This window comes from Acipenser ruthenus, chromosome 36, assembly GCF_902713425.1.
Source record: "Acipenser ruthenus chromosome 36, fAciRut3.2 maternal haplotype, whole genome shotgun sequence".
Taxonomy (NCBI): Eukaryota; Metazoa; Chordata; class Actinopteri; order Acipenseriformes; family Acipenseridae; genus Acipenser; species Acipenser ruthenus.
Window position 1 is genome coordinate 2,703,599 of NC_081224.1, and position 26,126 is coordinate 2,729,724.

Consider the following 26,126-nt stretch of genomic DNA (forward strand, 5'->3'; position numbering starts at 1 on the left):
AAAAAAAAATTCTATCTCAGCTATTATTATTATTTATTTCTTAGCAGACTTACAATTGTTACAAGATATCACATTATTTTTTACATACAATTACCCATTTATACAGTTGGGTTTTTACTGGAGCAATCTAGGTAAAGTACCTTGGCTCAAGGGTACAGCAGCAGTGTCCCCCACCTGGGATTGAACCCACGACCCTCCAGTCAAGAGTCCAGAGCCCTAACCACTACTCCACACAATATATGTGTTGTGGGTTTGTCTTGAACTACCATAGTGATTGAGAGAGGCAACGACAGCATTATCAGTCCAGAGAGGACAGACACAGAGAAGGAGAGGTGATGCCTTTTATTGAACTAACTAAATAATAATTAATCACAAGTTCGTGTTGACCTTTGAGATCTTGAAAGCTTGTGATTATTGTTTAGTTCTTCCAATAAAAGGCATCACGCCTCCTTCTCTTTGTCTTTCTTGAACTACTGAACTACACTGAAGTTTACAGGCAAAGTGTCTGAATGATGGGAGCATTTGGACACAAAATGAGTTAGCAGACCATAGATGGGGTTCCACTGCAATTGAGACAGACTGAAAATACCACCAATAAAAAAAATGAACGAAGAGAATCATCTATTCAGGGATACCAAGATAATTAGTAAGCTAGGGGTGTGAGTGGGAATAAGAGGGGCAATAAAACAATTCTAAATAAACTTTTATTGTGTAAAAGCAGCTGTGACATCAACTGGAGCCACAACTCTGAATATAGTACTGCGCAGGTAACTCACACAGAACAGATTCCTTCCTCAGCTGCCAATAATCCTACTGTCTCCCTCTTTATTTTATTGATTCCGGAATATATGACTGCGATGATCAATATCTTATGAAAATTCAGAGCACTGCACGTCTCTGCTTAGCTTTCCGGTAAGTCAGCAATTGTTACAAGATATCGCATTATTTTTACATACAATTACCCATTTATACAGTTGGGTTTTTACTGGAGCAATCTAGGTGAAGTACCTTGCTCAAGGGTACAGCAGCAGTCTCCCCACCAAGGAAAACAGTGCCACCCGCTGGATGTGGACCGTCATTACAGCTTAAGGCACAAGGGATATATGTGATCCACAAATAAAATGATGCCAACTTTCTTATTTTTGCACACAACAGGATTCACAATGTACCGACAGGTCCAAATCTTACTGCTGAGTCCATGTCTGCTGATAAAGATCTAGGACTGAGTGCAGATTGCAGTATTAAAAAATACTCACTTAGCAGCACTGAACAGAAAAATAGTTCTATAACTCTAAACACACACATACTGTAGACAAGATAGAAAAGAGAAGTTTAAAAATCTACTTCCTCTATAAAGGGTTCCCCCACAGTAAAATCATAGCAAAGTGTAATAAAGCACAGTGAAAGCACAGTAAAGCATTGTGAAGCACAGAGAGGTATGTTAAATCATATTAAAACACGGAACACTATGGTAAATGCATTCTATAACCATGGGAAATGTATGGTAAAACTGCAAAAATAGTGTGGTAAACGTTTATAAGGGATAACGTGATTTATTTTCAAAGCTATATAAAAAAAAAATGTATTTTGAAAAATCAATTTATGCACATTTTAAACTTTCCTTTTTGTTCCTTTACAACTTCAGGTACAAAGAAACCAGTTAAAACATACACAGACACAAGAGAGGGAGAGAGACTTATCTTTACTATATATTTATTATTTAAAACAAATAAAACAAAAAATACATCTTCAGGACAATGAAATAGACATCATTTACATTAACAACAGCGCCCCCTGCCTGACTCTGTGATCTATACCAACAGTGAACTGCGCTCTCAGTGCAACTTAAAACAGGGAGGTATTCATCAAACCATGTGGCATCACAGACTATGAACAACATCATCACAGGCACTAGTGTAATTAAAACCAAAAAACTAAATAAATAAAACTGAAGGAGGCTTCATTATTTGTACCCAAGTCCCTTCTCACTTTTTGCTTCTGTTTTCACACTAGATGTGAGAATTTCACAAAGCTTTGATTAAAAGGAGTTAAAAAATAAAAAATAAAAAAAATAAATAAATAAAAATCGTCAGCGCAGTGTGTCTAAGAGGTACGAAGCACCCTTAGCATCAATGCACACTGGCACAGTTGAGCCTAAAAGCACTTACAATGATTGTAGTTAATAAAATACAGTCCCTTCATAATAAACATGGACTTGGATTAGCCGCAGTTCCTGATACTATGAATCTTCTACATGGTCCCAGTCACATTCAGCAGTCGCTTGTTATAAATGACTTCTTACAATACAAATTCACTTAACATGAATTTCCCGTTGGTGTGAATTATTTTGGAGCCCCTGAAATAAATGATTTTGTTAATCCTGTAAATCTTTTGTGTACAGGGAAGAAAAACGTTGATTTCAGTTTGCTTGGCTTGACTTCCAAGAAGCCTCTTCCTGCTTTACTTCAGAAGCATCTTATTGGCTGCAAAGCGTGCCAGTCATTAGGGGAAGCAGCTGGTTGGTTACAGACTGGAAAGACAGCTCGGAAGGGGTCGGGGGGACAGTTTCCCTCTCCAAAATGACAAAAGGAAGCGCGACACAAACCGAAAGCACGGCTTACAAACAGAGAACTTAGTGTAGTTCCAGAAACAATGTTTGCTTAGACTGTGTTTTCCATGGAGATCTGTATATTGAGGAGATGCGTACGGCAGGGAAAATTCGTTGTGTTTTCTTTTGTTAGCGACAATAACTTCAAGGAGACAAAGTAAAAAAAAAACAGATCTGCCTTTCTCTTTCACTGTCAACTTGCTGACTTTGAAATCTCCGAAGATGCAAAGCTACACAGTGGCAGCTCCCCATGTTGGTCCCCAAGTATTACAGCCCCCTCCCCACCCCAATAATGCCTGGTTAGGAGACACTAAAAAGGTGCGGACCAACATGGAAGAGACAGAAACTCCACAGTATCTTCAAAGTGAACAAATTGAAGGAGGAGGCGAGGAAAAATAATCCTCCACAATGAAAGCTAATACAATGTAAAATAAATAAAAGGAAGGAGATTTAAAACTGTGACAGCAGAGATGTCAGCCTCTTCAGTTTCCAGCAGTTTGGCAGCTCCGTGCCAGAATACTTCAACACCCAGGAATCCGGTATACTTGAACTGTATTAAACAAGGTAGCAGCTGTACTGGCTCAGCAACACCATTCACAGCCTCTGTGGGATTACCTGAATCTCACTCTAGCTGCTGTGCAGTGTCCCAGTGCTATAAAGTGCATTTATACAACAGTGAAACATCTCTAGCATTGTGCGTCTGTCCTTCAGAAATGAAGGAGGGAGGAGGTCCTACCACAAGAATGAATTTCAGCATCACCAAACGGACCGGACAAGACAGGATACTGTAATTACGGAAAATGTAACCCCTTTTAAACTGGTAGCTCTAGCTTTACTGTCTGCAAGCAAAACAAACACGTATGCATGCTGTATAACGACACAACTCTGTAGTTTTAAAAATGAACGCAGTGCAGACTGTCACATTGTATATAATGACAATTATTATAGTTTTAATGAGTCGTTACCGCCTGAGTCTAAACTAATACCAAACAGGAAAGCACTGCGTGAGGGGCAGCATGATTCAGTTAGGAATGTTGCTTTTTTTTTTTTGTGAAGATCTCCTGTGTTTTTTTTTACACAGCAGAGCTCGGCTGTATTGTAGCAGGGGAATGTTTCCACGATGACACTATAAAACCTGGAAAATTACAGCAGCCCAAGCTTTTTTAAAAACTTTTCAAGCCAATATTGCTTTCCCGGTTTGTTATTTCTTACTGTTTCTCTTTGATTCTTAGACAGATTTCTTTGTTTGGTGCAGTACTTGGCACATGTTGGCGCAAGCATGCTGTTTTTGTCTGGCACTGAATTTGGTCCTGGTCTGCATCAAGTTTTGCACAGCGGGCACTGATTACGATGGCAGGAGGCTGTCTGGCAATGTTCAGCTTCTCCTTTTTACAGAAAAGATAAGCATTTTCCTGGAAATCAAATTAAAACTGAGGTACGGATTTTGCAGCACACTTGTCTCTGGATTTAACTAGTATTGACCAGCCTGGAATTAGATCGCTGGAAGTTCCAGACTCCAAATAGAGGGGCTGTAAACTACACATGGGATTCCAAAAACCTGTTCGGCCAATCAGAGAGCGAACAGGTTTGGGTAACCCGAGCCCCCTATCGTCCCTTCACGCCACTGTCAATCAATGGTGCAGCCAGTGGCCTCGCCTCCTCCGTTGTTCCTGTAGTACCTCCCACTATCCACTTGAGGGAGCTCCGGGCATGTCTGTCAGTTTATCAGTAAGGCGTCTTCGTAGGTTGTGGTTCTAAAAAAAAAAAAAAAGGGAAAATATAAAAAAGATAAAAATGAGTCTTGTAAATTTGTTTAGGGAACTGTTTTTTTAAAACAAACACCCCTGACCAGATGACCCAGAAAAAATCAGAACACAAGCTGGATTTATGTAATTTGATACATTCTAAATTTCTCCACAGAAAAATAAATAAATCCTTTGTTTTGGCTACAAACTGCTTTGTCCTATTCTGAGACAGGTTAACATGCCCGTAATCAGAACAGCGGAATTTCACGCCGGCTATGAAGCTCAACACATACACAACCCTCTCTCCCCCTCTCCCAGGTCACTCACCGGTCACAGCAGCAGAATATGGAGCAGGCGGAGGTCTCGATACCCCGAAACTTGCCCGAGTTTGGGGTGTCCTTACACGACGCTATGAAGGAATGGAGCTCTGTGATGTGCATAGACTCCATTGTCTGGTGCTGGAGAGAGAGAGAGAGAGAGAGAGAGAGAGAGAGAGAGAGAGAGAGAGAGGTAGGGGAGAGAAAGACAGGGGAAGAGAGGGAAAGGGAGACAGCGAGAGAAAGAGGTAGAGAAAGAGGGGAAGACACAGACAAGAAGAGAGAGGGAGAAAGAGAGGGAGAGGGAAAGGGAGAGAGAGTGGGTGTTAGATTCTGTTTAGTATCCCAAGCCAGAGCTGTACAATGTTATCATCGATGACCAGCAACAAAAAATAACAAAGTGAAATGGACGAAACACTGCTTCAGCATTGCTGAGCTCACTAAACAGGATTACACGGCTCAAAACACTTACACTTTTGCACCTTCTGCTGAATGAAGCGAGAGCCGTATTGAGGAGCTCAATTAGACAACCGTTTCTTAAACATTTAAACATGTTTTGCCGATAAATACTTCTTAAAGGCGATTACTAGTATTATTTCCATCCCTACAGTGAGCTTTGCCCTGCAAGTCCTGCCTACCTTGATGGTCTCATAGGCTCCGGTGATGAGGGCGATGAAGAGGCTGAGCACCATGTAGATGAAGAGGCTGATGAAGGTGTACAGGTACACCTGGCTGAAGAGCCACACCAGGAAGTTGTTCTGCTGCATCTCCGAGAAGGTGACAAACATGTCGTCCCCGTTGATCAGGGAGAAGAGGCACTCCGAGACCATGGACAGGGAGCGGAACTGGAGAGAGAGAAAAAAAAACACACACACACACCGTGTTTACAGCAGTATTTCTGCAGCTTTCCCATGCTTTTCCCCTGGGGTCAATTCCTTGTTTTCAATTCCTATTCCATGTCCAACTCCTTTTAAAATCAATTCCCAATTCCAAGTTGTATTGAACCGTATTGTATTGCACTGTACTGTATTGTATTGAATTACATTGTATTGCATTGCTTTGTATTGCACTGAACGGCACTGTTTTTCACTGCATTGCACTGTATTCTTTTGTACTGCATTGACCTGTATTGTATTGCACTGCATTATGAGTGTCAGTGGTCACCTTGACGTGGTAGGGTCCCAGCACGATCCAGCCACAGAAGCAGTATCCCAGGTAGATGAAAGCCACGCAGCAGCAGAACCGGATCACATTGGGGAAGGCAGCTCTCAGCGTCACGATCAGGACCTACAGAGCACAGCGAGGCGTTACACACTCCAGGGCTGGAAACCAGGGAGGCTCCCTGTGGTTACACTATGCCTTCACCACAGCACAGCTTACCCTGGTTTGTTTTTCAATAGGTTTTTCCATACCTCTGTGTGCTTTACTGCACTTTGCTATGCTTTTACTATAGGTACCATTGTCCAGACCCAAATCTATGTAAAACTCTATTGAGGTGTGTGCAGCAGGGATCAAAATAAGACTCCCTGTTGCATAGCAGTTTCACCCATTCCAGGTTTTACGACGAGCTTGATAAGCCACAGTGTGTAGAGGTAACAAGCTCAGGTGTCTTACTAAACTCACAGTAAAACCTGGAGTGGATTAAGCTGCTATGCAATGGGAGTCTCATTCTCATCCCTGAACACACTGCTCTGCAGCAATGGAGCAGGACCGGAGTGATTTCCCCCTGATGTTTCACCGTTCCATAATTCACTGATTTTTTTCATCACACTTTGAACGGAAGTCAGCTCTTTCAGGTAAAGACGCAACACACGCACACAGACAGACAGGACCTTATAAAAGCATAGCAAGGTGTAATACAGCACAGTGAAAGCATGGTAAAGCATAGGGAAGCATTGTAAAGCACAGAGAGGTCTGGTAAAGCATAGGGAAGCATTGTAAAGCACAGAGAGGTCTGGTAAAGCATAGGGAAGCATTGTAAAGCACAGAGAGGTCTGGTAAAGCATAGGGAAGCATTGTAAAGCACAGAGAGGTCTGGTAAAGCATAGGGAAGCATTGTAAAGCACAGAGAGGTCTGGTAAAGCATAGGGAAGCATTGTAAAGCACAGAGAGGTCTGGTAAAGCATAGGGAAGCATTGTAAAGCACAGAGAGGTCTGGTAAAGCATAGGGAAGCATTGTAAAGCACAGAGAGGTCTGGTAAAGCATAGGGAAGCATTGTAAAGCACAGAGAGGTCTGGTAAAGCACAGGGAAGCATTGTAAAGCACAGAGAGGTCTGGTAAAGCATAGGGAAGCATTGTAAAGCACAGAGAGGTCTGGTAAAGCATAGGCAAGCATTGTAAAGCACAGAGAGGTCTGGTAAAGCATAGGGTAGCATTGTAAAGCACAGAGAGGTCTGGTTAAGCATAGGGAAGCATTGTAAAGTACAGAGAGGTCTGGTAAAGCATAGGGAAGCATTGTAAAACACAGAGAGGTCTGGTAAAGCATAGGGAAGCATTGTAAAACACAGAGAGGTATGGTAAAGCATAGGGAAGCATTGTAAAGCACAGAGAGGCCTGGTAAAGCATATTTACAAAAAAAAACAAAAAAAACATGGCAAACCAGTTCAGTGAATGCATTATGTCGTCATGGGAAAACTAAATTTCCTTGCAAATTTCCTATGGTAAACTTTTATGAGATGCTGGGTAAACGACAGTGAATGCACAGCATACTCATGGGAAAGGAAAGTGCAAAAATACTGTGCTAAACTTTTAGAAGGGGCCATGCAGAATAATAATCTGGACTTGTAAGTCCTCTCTGTCTGTCTGTCTCTCTCTCACTCACTCTCACTCTCACTCTCACTCTCTCTGTCTGTCTCTGTCTCACACAGGTGGACACTCACATTGTATTTCTGGAAGAAGCTGAGGTATCGGATGACTCCCACCCAGACCAGCAGGGTGGAGGTGCCCAGCAGTATACTGCACTCGTCATAGGAGGCCAGGTCCTGAGAGAGACACACACAGGCAGGTTATACACAGAGCAGTGTGCTATACAAGGTGTGCCCATGCCAGGATGCTGGGATTCCTGTTGTACAGGGTATATTATAAACATTAAGGGAAAACAATGTCTTGCTGTGATCACTCACCTTGGACTCGATGCCCATCTTAATGAAGCTGCCAGTGATGGTCAGGACATCGCTGATGACCAGCAGGATGTACCAGCCGTTGACGAACTCCATGCGGTCAGTCCAGCTGATCGTCCGGCCAAAGTGGACCTGGAAGTACTGAACGAACTCCTAGAGACGAGAGAGAGAGAGAGAGAGAGAGAGAGAGAGAGAGAGAGAGAGGTGAGAACAATGGACATGCTGTCCCAAATTATCTATGTCTTCAAAAACACTCAATCCTGGTAAAACTACTCGAGTCAAGAAGAAAACGTTTTGGCTTTCTTCAGTTTTGCCTTCTTTACAAATTAGTACACAGAAGAAGCCACTGGACAAAACGTCTGTCTAATTAATACACTGGAAAACTACAAAGCGGTATGTAATTCAATATGTTAACATAACATTATTCAGCAGCTTTCATTCCATTTTATGGATGCAAAACGTGTTCATTTTATTGGGTGATGCCAAACTTTTGGCCATAGCTGCATGTTTTAATGTTTTCTGATTTGTGCAATGGGAAATGTCTGACTGCAGCATTCATTGCGTTTCCACGGCTGTGTCACTCACATATTGCAGCATCAGTCCTCGGACGATGGAGCGGCCGCACAGCACGAGGGAGAGCACACAGACAATCACCACGAACACGTCAAACGCCAGCCGTGAGTAGTTCTCCGCTGGGGAGAGAGAGAGAGAGAGAGAGAGAGAGAGAGAGAGAGAGAGAGAGAGAGAGAGAGAGAGGCCTGTGATTCTCAGCTTCAGTTTGCCTACAGGCCTTCAAACACAAGGAAACTTTGACAACTGTTACACTGCAGGGATGGAAATGAGACTCCCATTGCATAGCAGTTTGATCCATTCCTGCTTTTACTAGGAGTTTAAAAAGCTTGTTGCCTATACACTGTGGCTAATCAAGCTCGTAGTAAAACCTGGAATGGGTGAAACTGCTATCAGAAATATTTCTGAAATATTCAAAAAACTTAGGATTCCATTTGAATTATGGCACTGCTATCCTTACCTGAGGCTTATAAAAAAGTACCAGATAAAAAATAAAAATAAAAAAGCAAACCATATAAACTGTGATACAGCAGTGTGCAAATGTATTAGAACACCTCAAGATGTGTCATTTATATCCTTTATATACCTACCTGCATGAAAACCTCTGGGTGCGAGAATTTACATTTTAGATTATTAAGTGATATAGAAACAATAGACACTCATGGTTAGACCACTTTGTGCTTTAATTAGGCATCTTAAACTACTTCTAAAAAGTGTCCTGCATTTTACCATGTGTGACTGTGTTCCTTTTCTGTTATTATTTTTAATTAATTGCATGTGTGGCTGATTACAGTGAATAATTAAACAAGACCATCACTAATTTGCCTATTTTGACAATTTTCCAATGGGTGGGGTGTTTTAATAAATTTGCACACTACTGTATAGAAAACCGATATATATAATTTTCGCATTTTGTTCAGCGTTCACATTAAATAACTGCACCCAGTCCCCACAGCTACAGAGTATTTTTTAAACGCCACTGTAAGGACAGCGCAGTCTAACATTAAAAGGAAATACATTCACAATATTTACAGAGTCCAGTGATGAACAGCACCCTGAAAGGTACAGGATCAATTGAAAATTGAAACGCGATTGATTTTTTGGAAACCCTTTTTCTTACCGTGGCCGGACACGTTGGGGTCTTTACACTCTTCGATCGAGGCTTGGTTGATCAGGCTGATCTTAACCCTTCCGCTGTGAGCTTTATTGTCGAACAATACCTTCAATTAACAAGAGGAAATGAAGATGACCGGCTTGCATTAGGGGTGCACAGCCTGTACATGCATGGACACGACACACAGTAAACGACGAGAAACTCAAGTTTGTACCGAGTCACTTTGATCCTGCTTATCTCTCCCTGCCCAGGAATAATCACTCAAAGGGACAGGGCTCCCTGCTTCTCTACAGACTGTGGAACTCCCTTCCGCTCTCCAGAAGCGCTCCAGATAAGCATTGACAAAATACGAATTACACACGACATTTAAATTTAACGCATAACGAATAAGCAGAGCAAGAGCTTATTGTGGTTTGTTGGTTCCCGGAGTCTCGGTGGTTAATTGTGAATATACTGCATGCCGTGGCTAGAGAATGCCGGGACATTGTAGCCTGCCTGGGAATTGCCAGAAACGTGACCAACGTACAGTTGAATCCACTCACTTGCAATGCGTGTTTGTGACGGGTGAATAAGAGGCTGGATTCTGGATTTCTCTGCGCTGTCTTAGTGTCCCTCAACCTAATCTACCATTTTACCTGTACATGTCAAATGAATTTTTTGGGAAGGGAAATCTGTATAATAAATACAATATTCTGTGTTTGGAGAGAGTCGGGATGCTTTATATTGCTGTAGCAAAGCGATCAGTCAGGAATACAATATTCTCGTTTCTTTATAAATATATAGTATGTGCATGTAGATCTTTTGTTCAGTATATTCCATCTGCAGGGTTGGAATTAAAAATATGTATGTTCTGTTTCTGTGTTTATTTGCTTCACAGTCATATTGCTTGTGGTCAATAAAGCAAATAACAATTTATTGTTTTTGTTTGTATTGTGAGACCAAGTTTTTGTACAGTAGTTTAAAGTAGCATTACAGTTAATGCAAGGCTGTAGTTAAAGCATAGACTATAAGTTAGCATTACAGTATGTACAGAAAGTACTCATTATTATTATTATTATTTGTTTCTTAGCAGACGCCCTTATCCAGGACGACTTACAATTATTACAAGATATCACATTATTTTTACATACAGTTACCCATTTATACAGTTGGGTTTTTACTGGAACAATCTAGGTAAAGTACCTTGCTCAAGGGTACAGCAGCAGTGTCCCCTACCAGGGATTGAACCCACGACCCTCCGGTCAAGAGTCCAGAGCCCTAACCACTACTCCACACTGCTGCATTAAAATGCAACATTACCTTGAAGTCATGAGTGACTGCTGCCACTCATGACTTCAAGGTAATGTTGCATTTTACTCACAGTGTCTAAAATGGAGAGTACATTACTCATTGACCCAAAACCTGATCTGTAGTGTTTTCAAATGCAGCCTACAGATTTTTGAAGTGCCAATTTGTGGTGGCCCTTATAAAAGTTGACCACAGTAATTTTGCAGTTTCCCCCATGCTTTTCCCCTGGGTTATACTATGCATTAGTTCACACCACTCTGCTTCACAGTGCTTCCCCATGCTGTGTCATTCTTTCACTGTGTTTTATCACACTGTTCTATGCTTTTACTGTATGTTTCAATGTGTTTGGGATCTACCTCAAATCAAGCTGAGAATGTATTTATCAAGTTTTAAGAATGTGTGCCTGAATTCCACACATTCCCAGCCCTGTTCTTATGACGCAAATACTGTTAATTTCTTCACAGAGTCTCTTGTTCTGAACCAGGCCCCTCTAAATGCGCAATACAGTCTCTTAATCCAAGCTGAACAAACAGAAAATCGGACTACAGTCCTGCTCTGTTCATAAATAGACTCTTTGTTCCTTAAAGTGATTGTTTTGACCAATGTAATTCCACAAATGTCCCCCTACCACGCACTTTCACTCTCTACATAGCTCTGAGATGTGCAGTGTTGAAAGAACACACGTCGGCACACGTGCATTTTTATTTGATAACTTATCTGGTACAGCACCAGCTTAAAGAGATCTCTGTTTGCAAGCCAGTAGCCAACCGGCTGCTCGCCCTTAATGACTGACATGATTTGTAACCTATGAGATGCTTTGACCCAGAAGACATTACTGGGGAGAAGCGAGTCCTGTAATGTGCTGAAGTGTGGGAGGCGCTCACCGTGATGGTGAACGTGTAACAGTCTGGGATCTCGTTGTTAATGATGGTCTGGATGTTGATCGCTTTCAGTTTAAACCCAATCGTCACATTTATGAGCCTGGAAGTGTGAGGAGACACAAACATTGCAGATCAGTATCAACACACACACACACACACAGAGACAGAGAGAGAGAGAGAGAGAGAGAGAGAGAGAGCGAGAGAGCGAGAGAGAGAGACACACACACACACACACACACACACACACACAGACAGGCAGACACATACACACACAAATACATACATAGACAGAGAGACACACACAGACAAAGACACACACACACGATGCAGACCTCTATTACAATACGATTTATATCACGTAAAGAAAGTATCACGACTCATCGATACACAATGAATCACGCACCCCTACAGGACCAGCCATTCTGCAGTGACATCACGCACCCCTACAGGACCAGCCATTCTGCAGTGACATCACACACCCCTACAGGACCAGCCATTCTGCAGTGACATCACACACCCCTACAGGACCAGCCATTCTGCAGTGACATCACGCACCCCTACAGGACCAGCCATTCTGCAGTGACATCACGCACCCCTACAGGACCAGCCATTCTGCAGTGACAGGCACTTACTTGTGGAACTTGAGAGTAAAGTTCTTGTAGCCGCCTCTGAATTCGTTGGGGGACGCCAGGGGATTGACTCCAACACAACCTGCAGGGAATCGAGCAAGAAGGACAGCGTTAGGACCAGGGCCAGAAATAAAACTAGCCTTGGGGGGAAAAAATACATAAATAGCAACAACAATTTGGAACTGAAGCAAGGATTCTGTTTGATTTCCAAAAAGTTAAAACTGGTAAACTGCGGCGGTAAATTTAAATATTTAAAATTGTTATTTAAAATTACTTTCCTTAAGTTTTTTTTTTTTTTTTTAACCCCTTAAGGTACGCTTGTTCAAACGGTTTCTTCTTAAAATACTTGCGAGAGCGACTCGAGTAACACGAGGAGGAAACTGACCATCTGGATGACCGGATCCAACATGTCAGTACATTTGAAACCCTGTTTCGTGCGCCTCCTTGCAAAAATAAGAAAGTTAACATCATTTTATTTGTGGGGTACATATGTCCCTGGTACCTTAAAGGGTTAAAGAAGCCAAGCCATTCTATCTGAGAGTTCTGCTCTCATTTAATGGGTGGTAGTGCCACGCAATTAAACTCACTCACTGGTGGATTAGTAAAGTTCTGAGGTTTCTTACAGAACATTAAGAAACAACATCATTTAGAAATAGATTTGGCATTACAGTATGGGCCACGAAACTGTGTTTAAGAAAAATAAAATGGTTTCTAAAATCTCGCTCTTCTCTCGTACTCGTGACAACAGTGGGGTCGATATTGAAGGTATCGTTCGCAGGGTCGATGTGCCCTTTCTTGTAGTACTGCTGGCACAGGTAGAGGGCGCTCTCGTTGGCCTTTTGCCCCCAGACGTAGGCGTAGCGTCCCACAGTGGAATCAGAGAGAGCGAGGTACTGAGGGAGGGTAAAGACACAGAATTAACACTCAACACAGGCAAGGAAACAAGGCTCCCATTGCACAGCACTGTGATCCACTCCTGGTTTTACTATGAGTTTAATAAGACACACCTGAGCTTGTTATCCATACAGTGTGGCTAATCAAGCTCGTAGTAAAACCTGGAATGACAAACTGCTGTGCAATAGGAGTCTTATTTCCATCCCTGCAACACACACCTCAGATTACACACAAATGAGTTATACACTGATTTTATACTGGACAATACTACCCATATAAAAGCATTCCCATAGTAAAAGCATAGCAAAGTGCAATAAAGCACAGTGAAAGCATGGTAAAGAATAGGCAAGCATTGTAAAGCACAGAGAGGTATGGAAAGGCATATTAAAACCATGGTAAATGCATAGTTTACTCATGGGAAAAGCATGGGGGGAAGCCCCCAGCAAACCCTAGCACTGGTTTACCCTGAGCATAAATTGGCTATTGCGCTGGTTTTGAACAGGCCATAATGGTTAATCAAATTGTAAAAATGGTTAATGTTTGCCAGTTGGAGAGCTAGCTATGCTGGTGAAATACAAAGTCTATTTTTAAACTTTTTGTGTTCAAGTGGAAAAATTGATTCAGTCATGTTGTCTCAATTCCAGCAACAGACTAATGAGGAAAATAAGGAACAAGGAAGTTCAAAGTATATTACTTATCCTTACCAACCTGGGGTTCAGAACTTCCCTCAATGAAGTCTATTATTATTGAAATGATCAGGAGCCAGGAGTCTGAGCAGGGTTACAAACTCACACTAGCCCTGCTGCTGCTGCACCCAGTCCTGGGGTTCAGAACTTCCCTCAATGAAGTCTATTATTATTGAAATGATCAGGAGCCAGGAGTTTGAGCAGTACAAACTCACACTAGCCCTGCTGCTGCTGCACCCAGTCCTGGGGTTCAGAACTTCCCTCAATGAAGTCTATTATTATTGAAATGATCAGGAGCCAGGAGTTTGAGCAGGGTTACAAACTCACACTAGCCCTGCTGCTGCTGCACCCAGTCCTGGGGTTCAGGACTCCCCTGGTTCAGGCATATTATTAAAATGACCAGGAAGGTGCCAGGAGTTTGATCAATCAGGCCCCTGCTAAATGAACTCTGAACTGTACATATCACAGCATGAATAATATATAGAACATGGACATGACTGCTCAAATTCCTGGCTCCTGATCAGTTCAAAATTATACTGGGTACAGGACTAGTGAGTTTCTAACCCTATGCAATGCACTTATAAAAGTTTCCCACAGTAAAAGCATAGCAAAGTGTAATAAAGCATGGTAAAGAATAGGTAATTATAAACTATGATAAATGCTAGGTATTACTATGGGACGCACAGTGCAAATTTACTGTGGTAAACTTTTATGAGGCAAACGTTTTGAAAGTGCTTGGTCAGTATCTTTCGTTAAAGTCACAGATGAGCGAGAGAGACAGCTGGTCCACACCCAGTGAAGTCAGTGAGCTGTGGTTGCAGATACTCTCTCTGTGTTCGTGTGTGTCTGCACAGCTGGATTGAGCAGCGAGAGGCTGCAGACTGCAGGCGAGAGACACCTTTGTTTTTCAGCGTCTGCTTGTGGTTTCAAGTGCTGTGTTCCTAAGGAGCTCAGTTCATCCACAGGTTCACCTGAGCTTTCCTTTCACCTCACCCACAACCCTGAGGGGGAAAGAACCAAGGGGTCATTTACAAGGTGCCAATTATTCATCTGTGTCAAAACAGGGAGAAACTCCACTCAGTCGCCTCCTTTTTCTAAAGCTGATCAGAACCATGTTATCCGTTTGAAGATTTGAGCAAACCCAGACTCGGGTGTGACTTCATGCTGTGATGAGAAATGAGATCAGTTCATTCAGAGCAGAATTAGCAGCGGCCCGATAGTTCAGACTCCTGGTCACTGCAATAATACAACTAAACAAGGGGAGTTCTGAAACACAGGACTGGGTTGCTACCCTTATAAAAGTCTACCGTGATATTTATGCAGTTTTAAATGGTCACTATGCATTTACCACAGTTTACCCTGGCTTGCCATGTTTATTAACATGTTTTAGTAGAACTCACAATTCTTTACCAATATTTCCACTGTGCTTTATTACACTTTGCTATGCTTTTACTATGGGAAACTTTTATAAGGGTTAGTTTACCATGGTGTTTTTTAATATGCTTTACCATAGGTCACTGTGCTTTACAATGCTTCCCCATGATTTATTACACTTTGCTATGCTTTCACTGTGCTTTATTACTTTGCATTGCTTTCATGTGCTTAAGGGCGGCTGTGTGGAATAGTGGTTAGGGCTCTGGACTCTTGACCAGAGGGTTGTGGGTTCAATCCCAGATGAGGGACACTGCTGCTGTACCCTTGAGCAAGGTACTTTACCTAGATTGCTCCAGTAAAAACCCAACTGTATAAATGGGTAATTGTATGTAAAAATAATGTGATCTCTTGTAACAATTGTAAGTCGCCCTGGATAAGGGCGTCTGCTAAGAAATAAATAATAATAATAATAATAAATTACACTTTGCTATGCTTTCACTGTGTTTTAATACACTTTGCTATGCTTTCATTGTGCTTTATTACACTTTGCTATGCTTTCACCATGTTTTAATAAACTTTGCTATGCTTTTGGGACCCTTCTCAGGGTCACGCTGCAGTAACCCCTGACCTGGTCCACAGTGTAGAAGATGCTCTCGTAGAGGTCTCCCTGGGTGTACACTGCGTAGGTGTCGTCCCCTCCGTCGGAGTAGTCCTTCAGGAAGAGGTGTTTGAAGGACACGGTGTTCTCCTCTTTGAACATGACCACCATCTGATTACTGAGTCCAAACAGCACCAGCTGAGAGAGAAACACACAAACCCAAGCCGCTGTTTCTTTACTCGTTTCACTTGGAATGGTAAGTTAGCTCAATCGACATCGATGACCCTCTCTTGTGGAGAGCTCAACCCTCATAACCGAATAATTGGTTTGTGCAGCTTTGTTTAAACCAGCAGGTGTTAATTAAACCCGTGTTAAAAATGTGTTATTTGTAAAACACACAATGTTGGCAATCTACAAATTAATAAGTACCAAATTGGTGATAATAATGCAGCATTTCTAAATGTTTTGATGAAAGTAACAGGGACAGCTAGTGTACACTGAAGCTGTATTCAAACTGGCCATGTGCTCTTCCTGTAACCCTATCAGAAATGTACAACTTTTCCTGATGTAGAGATTTTTCCACCCCACGCTATTTTTATTACTGTACGATGTATTGAGAATGATTTGCTACATGTGCTGTTTAAATGAACTTGGAGACCGTGAAGGGGAAACCTTTGTCAAACAATTTAGATTTTAAAATGACTACATTTACTAAATACTACCTAACCATTACCAACAAATGAAAAGCATTTATTTTCGTGCTGGTAAGCTAGTTGTAAACAGTTATTAAACTAAAAAAAGAGCTTCTAAAAATAAAAAGTGTGTCAGTTTAATTACTGTTTGGAGGGCAATAAAACCTTCAATTCTGCAAACACCCGTCACCTGAGGGCCCTGGATAACTGGTAGCCTGTCTGCTGTGTGCTGCTCTCTTGCCCTGCCATCATAGAACATGTGCTGATCTCTGGAATGTACGGAAGAGTGAAGTACTACTTGGGTAAGGGGGTGTCCCATCACGGTCCTGGAGGCCACTCCACTCCAGGTTTAACAGGTCAAATGAGAACATGAACTGCTTCAGGGTCTGGATGGAGGCTTCACGGGTTCAATTAAACAATTTAGAACAGGGTTAGAACCAACCGTGTTCTAAATTGTGGAGCTGGACCAACTAAACCTCCACCCAGACCGTGAAGTAGTTAACGATCTCATAGTCCTTGTTAAATCTGGAGTGGAATAGCCCTCAAGGACCGTGGCTGGACACCCCTGCTGTAGAGTATCTGCTGTACCTGCACGGTGACGATGACAATCTTCAGAAACTGCAGCACCAGTTTGAACGGTTTACGTCCCTTTGCGTGGTACTTGTCACAGGGGCTCATGAAGAAATACTTGAGTTTCCTGCGCAGTGCTTCCTCTTCCTCCTGCGATGAACCACATCCTAAGGTCACCGGGGGGTCACCCGCGCTGCCGCTGAGGTTGTTGGTTCCATAGCCGGCGACGGAGGTCAGCAAACGATCCTTTTCTGACAAACACACAAAAAAACATCGCCGTCACTATTAAAAACTCCATTTTACAAACCGAATTTCTGAATGCAGAGTTTTTATAGCAGTCTAGACCAAACGAACGTCTTTAAATGGTTTATCCAGGATTGAAAGAGTCGAACAAGCTACATTAAAATGGAAATAAACCCTGGGGTGACTAGGCGGTAGACAGTCGTGTGCAAATGTCTTAGAACCCCTCAAGATTTGTCATTTATATCCTTTATATACCTACCTGCATGAAAACTTCAATTTCAATTTTCAATCAGTAAATCAGTGATATAGAAACAACAGGCACTCATGTGAAAATGTTCGACCGCTTTGTGCTTCAAACAGGCATCTTAAACAACTTCTAGAAAGTCTCGTGCATTTTACCATTTGCGGCTGTGTGTTCCTTTTCTCTTACTATTTAAAATGAATTGCAAGTGTGGCCTATTAAAGTCATAATCAATCACTAATCTGCCTATTTTGACACTTTTCCAAGATTTTCAGTTCCAGTGGTTTGATTTCATACGCACAACAAATCCAAACTACAGAAGCAACGAGGCGTTCTAATGAAGCTGCACACTGCTGTAGGACACTGTAATACAAGTCCACTGATTCATTGTCTTCTTTCCCAGTTTAACAGCAACCGTTTCCATGACAGCAGGAGCTTTATCAACCCATTAAATACCAAATTAATAATAATAATAAAATAATTTAAAACAAGATCTGAGCACAAGTTGTTTTTATGCAACTTGATACATTCTAAATCAATATTTCTTTACAGGAAAAAATGTAAATCCTAAAGTTTTGGCTTCAAACTGTCGTGTCCTGTTTTGAGGAGTCAAGTTAGATGTGCCCGTAATCAGAGCAGTGAAATATCACACTGGCTATGAAGCTCAACACACAGAAAATGGAGCTTCATCATCACTGTGGGGAGGAAAACACCACGAAATAGATCGTTTTTTGGCTTCAGTTTCTTATTTTATATCGAGGCGTCATAAAAGCATCTGAAGGGCTGTATTTGCAGAACAGTTAAATTTAGATGTAACTTTTGCGGTTACAAAATGTATAACGATATATACTGAGCATCAAAAGAAACTTCTCACTATTATAGCACATTTATTTTCGAAAAAAAATAAGGTATATAAATGATGGACATTGACAAAATGTTTTTGGTTTCTTTTTAAATCACTCGATCATTCATCCTTGACCATGACACGCTTGAGTGACTATGACTGAAGCATATGCACTTAATCACCTAATTAGTGAGATAGGTGACTGGACGCTGGATATGGAGTGATTTCAGCTGTTGAATTGCAAGCTTGAACAAAAGCAATAAAGAAAATCACAGAAAAAAAACCAGTATGTCTGTCAAGAGAGCAGCTCCTTCGTGCGATCGGCATGTCGGAGGCTGGACTAGCGCAGCGTGCTGTGGCTCGTCGTCTTGGGTGCTCAGAGCCAGCAATTTCAAACCTGGCGAGACGGTATAACCAGACAGGGTGGCAGTCTCAGAGAGAGAACCAGAGGCTGGAGAAAAGATGGTCTGGCCACTGCTTGTGCTAAACTATCCCACATCCACCCATCTATCTAGGTTTGAAAGGAAAGGCATAACTACAGGGTACAAAAAAAAAAATTAAAAAGGTTGCTCGGAAAAGCTTTGGAACCTCTTGGAATAAACATTCTATTCTGACATAATCCTGACATCATCCAATTCTTGAAAAATAAGTTTACTGATTGCTTTTCTTTCTACACAGCTGAAGAAATACATGATTTCTTAATTGTTTAAACCTTTTGTGTACATCCAAAAAAAAAACTCTTTCTTTCTTATCAAGCATCTCTCATCATAAACGCACTGCTTACAGGTACCTACGTACCAGCTGCTTTGGAGATGACACGCACAAGCTATGGAAATAGATTTACTACGGCATAAAAGGTTAAACATTTTACATGAAGGTATGTTTAGATTGCTTCATATTGAAGTTTAGAAAGATTGATTCATATTGAAGTTTCCAATCAGATCAGAGCACAGGCTCTCCCTGTTTTTTTAGTTCCTGTAAGCTGTGTACAGAGCAACTTCCTACTTTACGTAACTATTTCGCACTGCAGTGGTGTTAACGTTGACTTGCTTGAAGAATGGGAACAGAATGTTCTGCATTTCTAAAAACCTTAAAAAGGTGACAGCACATTGGGACAGGTTGGAGAAAGGCTCCAGAGATTGTGGGATTGTGAGCAACTGCTAACTTAAAAGCATCGCTTTCCACGATCTCCACTATGAAGTGCAAACAGAGAAAGAAAAGCAGTGGTTTAACAGACAATCTTGAGCCCCTTTCACACTGGCATGCTCTACCCAGGTCAGAACCTACCCGGGCAGGACCCGGTGCCATGCGGGTCGGGTACGCGATTTCACACTGCTTTTGATACAGCAGGGTTGACCTGGGTGGCAGATGCAAGTACACAAGGCGTGTATTGATGCCCCGGAATCAGCTTGTTACAGACGCTTCCATCCCAGCCTCTCTGGATTGAACCGTCAGCCCAAATGTTGATTACAGCAAATGTTTCGCCGTCATGCATTTCGTCTCGCTCAACCCGGGTCAAAGCATGTCGACCCACATCCTGAGGTGGGTCGCTGGGACCTGGGTAACCCGGGTACGACCCAGGTACGTGGTTTCACACGACGCGGGATTGTGACCTGGGTAGGAATGTCAGTGTGACTCACAGGAATGCGCTACGAACGGAGTTAACCCTAACCAATACTTCAAAGTCAGCACAGACTCCAGGACCAGAGGACACACAGTCGGAGATGACACAGAGACTAAGGACGGATGGTATAGCAGAGTGGTGAGGGGATGGAATGATTACAGAACCATGTTGTTGATACTGAATCACTGGGATACTTCAAGTGTGGAGATCATTCAGCTGCTAGGAAGCGGATGAGCGCTGATGGGCTGAACGGCCTCCTCTCATTTGTAAAACACCCTTCAGGTAGCTAGTCCAAGATTAGTGCAAAATAGAATCTGTAATGATGCACTTTTTGTTAAAAAGGCAAAATTCAAATTTTCAATTACAAATTTTTTTTTTATCATTTTGTAACAAGTGCTTTTCTCCATGTCCCACGCTACACAATTTCTCATCTTATGAATGCAGTATCCACATTCAACACTAAACATAACGTCCCAATGCCCTGTAAACTACAACAGAAGCCAGCGGCTCAGTCCTGTGGACTGTGTGCCCGAGACCATTCGAACGCTGGGAGAATTACTGAGACGGGGAGCAGCTCTGCTAAGGGGAACATGTCGACACTTCTGCAATTTGGAGAGTCATCACGAGTGTGAAAGTGGAAGTCTAAGACAACAGAGTAGGACATACAGTGTGTGTGTGTGTGTGAGAACTCCACAGAGGTCAAGAAGTTGCCCTGGCATAACTTTGAAAAAAAACATAGATGCATACACAGGAAACTTAACATTAACATGGTACAACTGTGCACACAGTGACTCACAGGGATATATAGTGGGGTTAATTCAGTCCCAGCCAGCAATCACAGGTGTGGCTGTTCCTTAAATAGGTAACCGAGTGCTACCTGGGGAGTGGTCATCTGTATAAAGGAGACGAAAATCCTTTGTTTGTCTGGAGGGAGTCGGGAGAGTTGATAACTGTGTTTATTTGTAACTTAGTAGTGAGGGTGAATGCTCAGCCCATACTTGTGTATTGGCCCTCGTGCCCAGTTACAGCAACCCGAGACGCCGGCATTATGAAGCATTTGGAGCCAAACAATAACATGATTACGGGATTTGTGTGGTTGAGTCACATCAGCAGGAGAAAAAACAACCGAACACGGCCCTTTCAAGCACATGGACTTCCACCCTGCGCAACAACAGTGCCATCTCAGAAGAAAAAAAAATCATGTGTAATGTTAAACTGCTCTGCAGTACGAGTCTCATTTCCAACCTTGCTCCACTTCCGATGTGGTAAGCATCTAACTGGCACGTAGCCTACAGACACAGCCCTGCAGTGATCCACTCACTCTGACACGCACGTTACCACACCCAGCTCCACGACACACAAACACAGCGAGCAGGGCAGTCTGCTAAGGGCTGCAGGGTCGGATTCAGGACCACAACCTCCCGGCTCACACTTTGTTCTCAACACGAGACCACACCGTAATCTCAGCTCCTGCAATAATTGATCTGAAACAGCAATTACTGAGCCAACTTCTCCTTGCTACTTCCCCTTGCTACTGAGAATAACCAGATAAATGGATAAGGAAGAGAAGCAGTAGAGTTTACACAATCAGATTTATACACGAAAGCTTCGGATGTTTCGGACAGCATGTCCTTCTTTGACTGCATAAACCACAGGGATGGAATAAGACTCCTATTGCATTGATGGATGGACGACACCTGTGCTTTCAGACAGTTCTGTTGTCAATTCAATGCTTGTCTTCTTTCTATTCCTTAAGGATATTATCTTCAATTGTTGCTCATCCTTGTTAGACAGCTTTTTTGGGTGGTCACACCAAATATTGATTTGATGTAGATTTTTCTTCTGTTCACTCACTTTGCATTTTGTTAATTGATAAATATAATCTATTAACATGCCTATTTTTGAAAGCATTCTTACTTTACAGCATTTTTTCACACCTGCCTAAAACTTTTGCACAGTACTGTATATATTTTGTTTGGTTAGCTAAATAGTAAATAGCTCTAACAGTCAAATACGGAACGACATTCATATTTAGTCTCGTTTAGACACATTTAGATTAGCAGTATTATTACACAGGTTTTATGTATACAAAGAAAATATACATAAGCTACTAACAACAACAAAAAACATTGACAAAATAAAACGTATCAGTTTTTATTTATTTAAGCAGTTACTATGGTATATGTACGTATTACACTGTTTATTGATATGGTGGTGTTCGAGGGGAGTGTTTTGAACGGGAATTCAAAACACAGCTGAGTGTTTTGAATGTACGCGACATTACACTCAGTGTTATCAACTTACATTGAAAACACTCTAGAGTGTTTATACTGTGGAGTGTTTTGGGGCGTCCTACATTGGGTCACTGCGCTAATACAATACCGCATATAAACACTCACTGACTAGGGCAAAATGTACATGTTTCTATTATTAGGAACTAGCGTACTGGGTGACGAGCAACGCACGTACTCGCCTTTACTGTCAATAACAACTTGGTAGCGTCTTTACATATCCAAAATGAGTCTATGAGACCAGCGTAGGGAAATCAAGAATCATTGCAGAAGCTGATCGCCGTACCTTTGAAGCTAACTTATTCAAAACGTTTAACAGAATGAAACAAAGACAGAGAATAGAATGCGATGCACAGAAAAACAACACGTGTCTCACGTTGTGATCTTAGTATAACGTAAACAGCCGCCTACAACAAATACACAAGCCGTGATCGTACCAGTATTGCTGTAGACATTCATTCATACTTATACAGCGGAAAACATACTGTACCTGAATCTGTACTTCTGTCGTGGTGATCGCAATGCTTATCACCAATGGTAGCCATCTTCTCTGTTTAATAATATAATAGCTTCGGATCGCTCCCCCTCGCCGCCACTGTTTCAATGCATTAAGCTGTACTGTACACCTCAAACGATGTTCCCAAAATACAGCACACTGCCTGAGTGAGTGCGCGCACCACCAGCAAAAACACACTTCCTCCTGGAGATCATGTGACCCGCAAAAACAGACGCGGTGTCAGCTTGCATGCTTTTTTCTTTTTATTTATTTTAAACGCAAGTACAGCTGCCAGTCTTTATTCGCGTGCACTTTGCAGCAAGACTTGTTAAATGAAGCGCAACTGTCTGTCAGCGCCTTGCTCAGTTCGGGTGCGTTTGCTGAAGATCACAAGCGTCCAGGGTCCGCTTCACCATGTGATGTCGCTTCCAAGCGCTGCACTCACGTGAGACGGGTCACAACGGCCGAGGGAGTCTGCGCATTGTTTGCATCGTGTGTATTGCAAACTTGTGAATCAGACTTGCAAAGCGGCACGCCCCGCGGCTTGCGAGATCCGGTTGCAGTCGGCAAGACAATGCCGGTCTTTCACATCGATAAAAGGCTTGTAATACGGGCCAGATGCAGAAGAGACTGTGTGCACACTGTTTGCATTCTGGGACGCCGTTTAATATAAATATTGAAATAACAAATGATTCCACCCTTATGAAAACAAAAAAACTGTCTTAAGCACTGCAATATTAAATAAAAATGCACGTGAATAAATCTTCATTTGGAATTCATTCGCGTACAATTTGATTGTGCTAGGATGTGTCTCAAACGCTGTAATAAATAAACAACAAATAAATTAAACAGGGTAGAAGTCACTGCCTTCTCGTATTTTGTTTTCATGCATGAAAATATTAGCAGGGATGGAAATGAGACTCCTATTGCATAGCAGTACACCCATACCACGTTTTACTACAACCTAGCCTCGGTGTATAGGTAAGAAGCTCAGGTGTGTCTTGCTAAACTCACAGTAAAACTAGGAGTGGATCAAACTGCTGTGTAATGGTTCTTATTTCCCTGTATTAGAGACGGAATATGGATGGGCTGAAGAGTCACCCCATTCAATATCAAGCCCAGTGTTAACTGGTTTACATGAATGACGCGCCACCCTGTTTTATCTTTCTCAGCAGCCTTTATTATTGATTAATATTGATTTATTTCCATGCACAGATGCATACAGAAGAATGGCATGAACATATTTTCACTCGGAACAAAATCCAGCATATTTACAAGGCAGTGACCAAAGCACTGGTCCAGAACTTGAGATGTATAACTATGCAACACAAAAGAAAATGCAACAAAACTGCTTGGAGAGCAATGGAAACTTTAAACTTGTTCAGTCTGTAGCTTGACAAATATAACTTGATTATACCAAACATTTCTGCCTATTTCAAGTTTTATAAAAGGATAATCCAACTGGCAATGCTAATTTAAATAGGAGCCAATGCATTTCTCCTAATGCCAAGTGCTGAAATCATAAACCACTTTCATCCCTTTTTTAAATGCTCCCATTGCATAGCAGTTTCACCCATTCCAGGTTTTACGAGGAGCTTGATTAGCCACAGTGTATAGGTAACTGATGTGTCTTATTAGACTTATGCAATGCAATGGGAGTCTTATTTCCATCTCTGAAATGGACTGCCCAGCAAATAAAAATTGCCCGACTTTATTATTTTAAGATCGGTTTTATTAAGAACTCAAAACAATTTGCAATTCCTCTCACCACCACAAGAGGGCAGAGTAACACACAGGACGAAGCAGGCCTGTGGTGAGAATCCGATATTAGTCACACCCAGCGATATTGACCTAGTTTGTATAACTGAAAAGATAATACAAACCATACATTTTACAAACCTTGAACGATACAATTAATGAACAGCAATTACAAAACACACACATTTGCGCTGGAGCAAAAGCTACAAAAGTGATTTTTTAATTTAATTTGTATTTCATTTTGTTTTATTATTAGTGCAAGTACTTCATGAGTCCCACTTTCTGATTCACAGAAAAACCTGTTTGCAGTTTTGACCGCAATAGGAGTTCCTGCATTAACCATAAACACTGCTCATGCTTTTACAGCACACACAACTCCAGTTCTGTGCCTGGACTAAGAAGACTAGAGAACTTGTCAGCTCCAAGGGCTTCGTTAATGCACAAACTTGTCCTGAGTTGAAGTTCAGAGACTGTTTCCATAAAACGTCTAACAACAAAAATAATAAAGTCCCAGAATGACAGAACTAACCAGGTATGCAGTTGTACAACTTCAAAAACGCAAGACTCGAAGATAAAACTACAAGAAACTAAGTCAAGCAGACAAACGTTTTGTCCAGCGCCTTCTGAAGAAGATGTGAGGTGGTATTTTTATACCAGTAAAGCTGAGGGAACACGTGTGGCTTGGAACTTGGTTTCAGGAGACTAGTTTTCAGGACACTGTGCGGCACACCAGGGGAGACTTGGGGTTTGAAACAGCAGAGTTGCCTCAAAATAGGTTTCCCAGTCTCCTGGAATCAGTTTGTTTATGCTGGGGAGGGGGTGGAGGGTGAGGCAGAGGTTCAGAATCGATGAGGAGGGCTTGTCTACTTGACTCAGGGCCATATTCGCAAAGCATTTAAAATGTTAAACAGAATGAAACAAACTCTTAAATCAAGGGTTAATGAAGAGCTCTTTCGTGTCAGTTCCAGTCCCTCCATCGCGTTACGAGAGAACGTGAATACGGCTCCTTCACTGTAGTTTTACCTGCGTAACTGTACAACGCTTTTGTTCTTCTACAGCAGGGGGGTGTTCAAAGTCAGCCCTTCCACTCCTGGTCTCTATTCCAACCCTGTTCTATATTGTTCGACTGAACCAGTCACTTGACCTGTTAAACCTGGAGTGGAACAGCCCTCCAGGAATGTGGACACCCCCGCTACTGTAGATTCTACAGCGTCAAACTCAGCTCCTGGGGGGCCGCAGTGTCTTCTGGCTTTCGTTCCACCCAAACTCTCAATTAATTAATTGGTCTCATTATTTGATTAATTGGACAAATCGAACGCTTCTTTCCAGGCCTCAAAATGTTTTACAGGGTAGTGTACCTTGAATCAAGTGCATTTTTGAAATCATCAACTGCAAAAGACCTCGATTAAAAAGAAATACAAAATCCGTCCAAATGAACAAATAATTAGATCGATTAAGTGAGAGCTTAAGTTGGAATGAAAATCGGAAGACCCCGTGGCCCTCGAGGACTGGAGTTTGACCCCCCCCCGTCCCCCCGTCCCCCC

At 42.0% G+C, this 26,126-nt stretch overlaps 1 protein-coding gene across 1 annotated transcript; it reads right to left on the reverse strand.

The window, feature by feature from the left end:
* Positions 1–690: 690 nt before the first annotated feature.
* On the reverse strand, positions 691–23,409 carry LOC117968267 (mucolipin-1-like). The gene is made up of 14 exons (XM_059007854.1): positions 22,819–23,409; positions 17,104–17,336; positions 15,854–16,021; positions 13,008–13,164; positions 12,275–12,353; positions 11,646–11,742; positions 9,481–9,580; positions 8,376–8,482; positions 7,794–7,943; positions 7,551–7,652; positions 5,835–5,957; positions 5,309–5,515; positions 4,681–4,811; positions 691–4,362 (listed from the first exon to the last, which is right to left on the reverse strand). Exons 1-14 carry the CDS (start codon positions 22,871–22,873, stop codon positions 4,326–4,328), a joined length of 1,746 nt encoding a protein of 581 aa, XP_058863837.1. The 5' UTR covers positions 22,874–23,409; the 3' UTR covers positions 691–4,325.
* Positions 23,410–26,126: the final 2,717 nt, after the last annotated feature.

Excerpts from the sequence above, each read along its gene's own strand:
- LOC117968267 (XM_059007854.1), bottom strand. The coding sequence starts at position 22,873 with ATGGCTACCATTGGTGATAAGCATTGCGATCACCACGACAGAAGTACA. Across the intron at positions 9,581-11,645 it reads GTTACACGTTCACCATCACG|GTATTGTTCGACAATAAAGC; the intron begins GTGAGCGCCTCC and ends TGTTAATTGAAG. Across the intron at positions 5,516-5,834 it reads TGGGACCCTACCACGTCAAG|TTCCGCTCCCTGTCCATGGT; the intron begins GTGACCACTGAC and ends CTCTCTCTCCAG.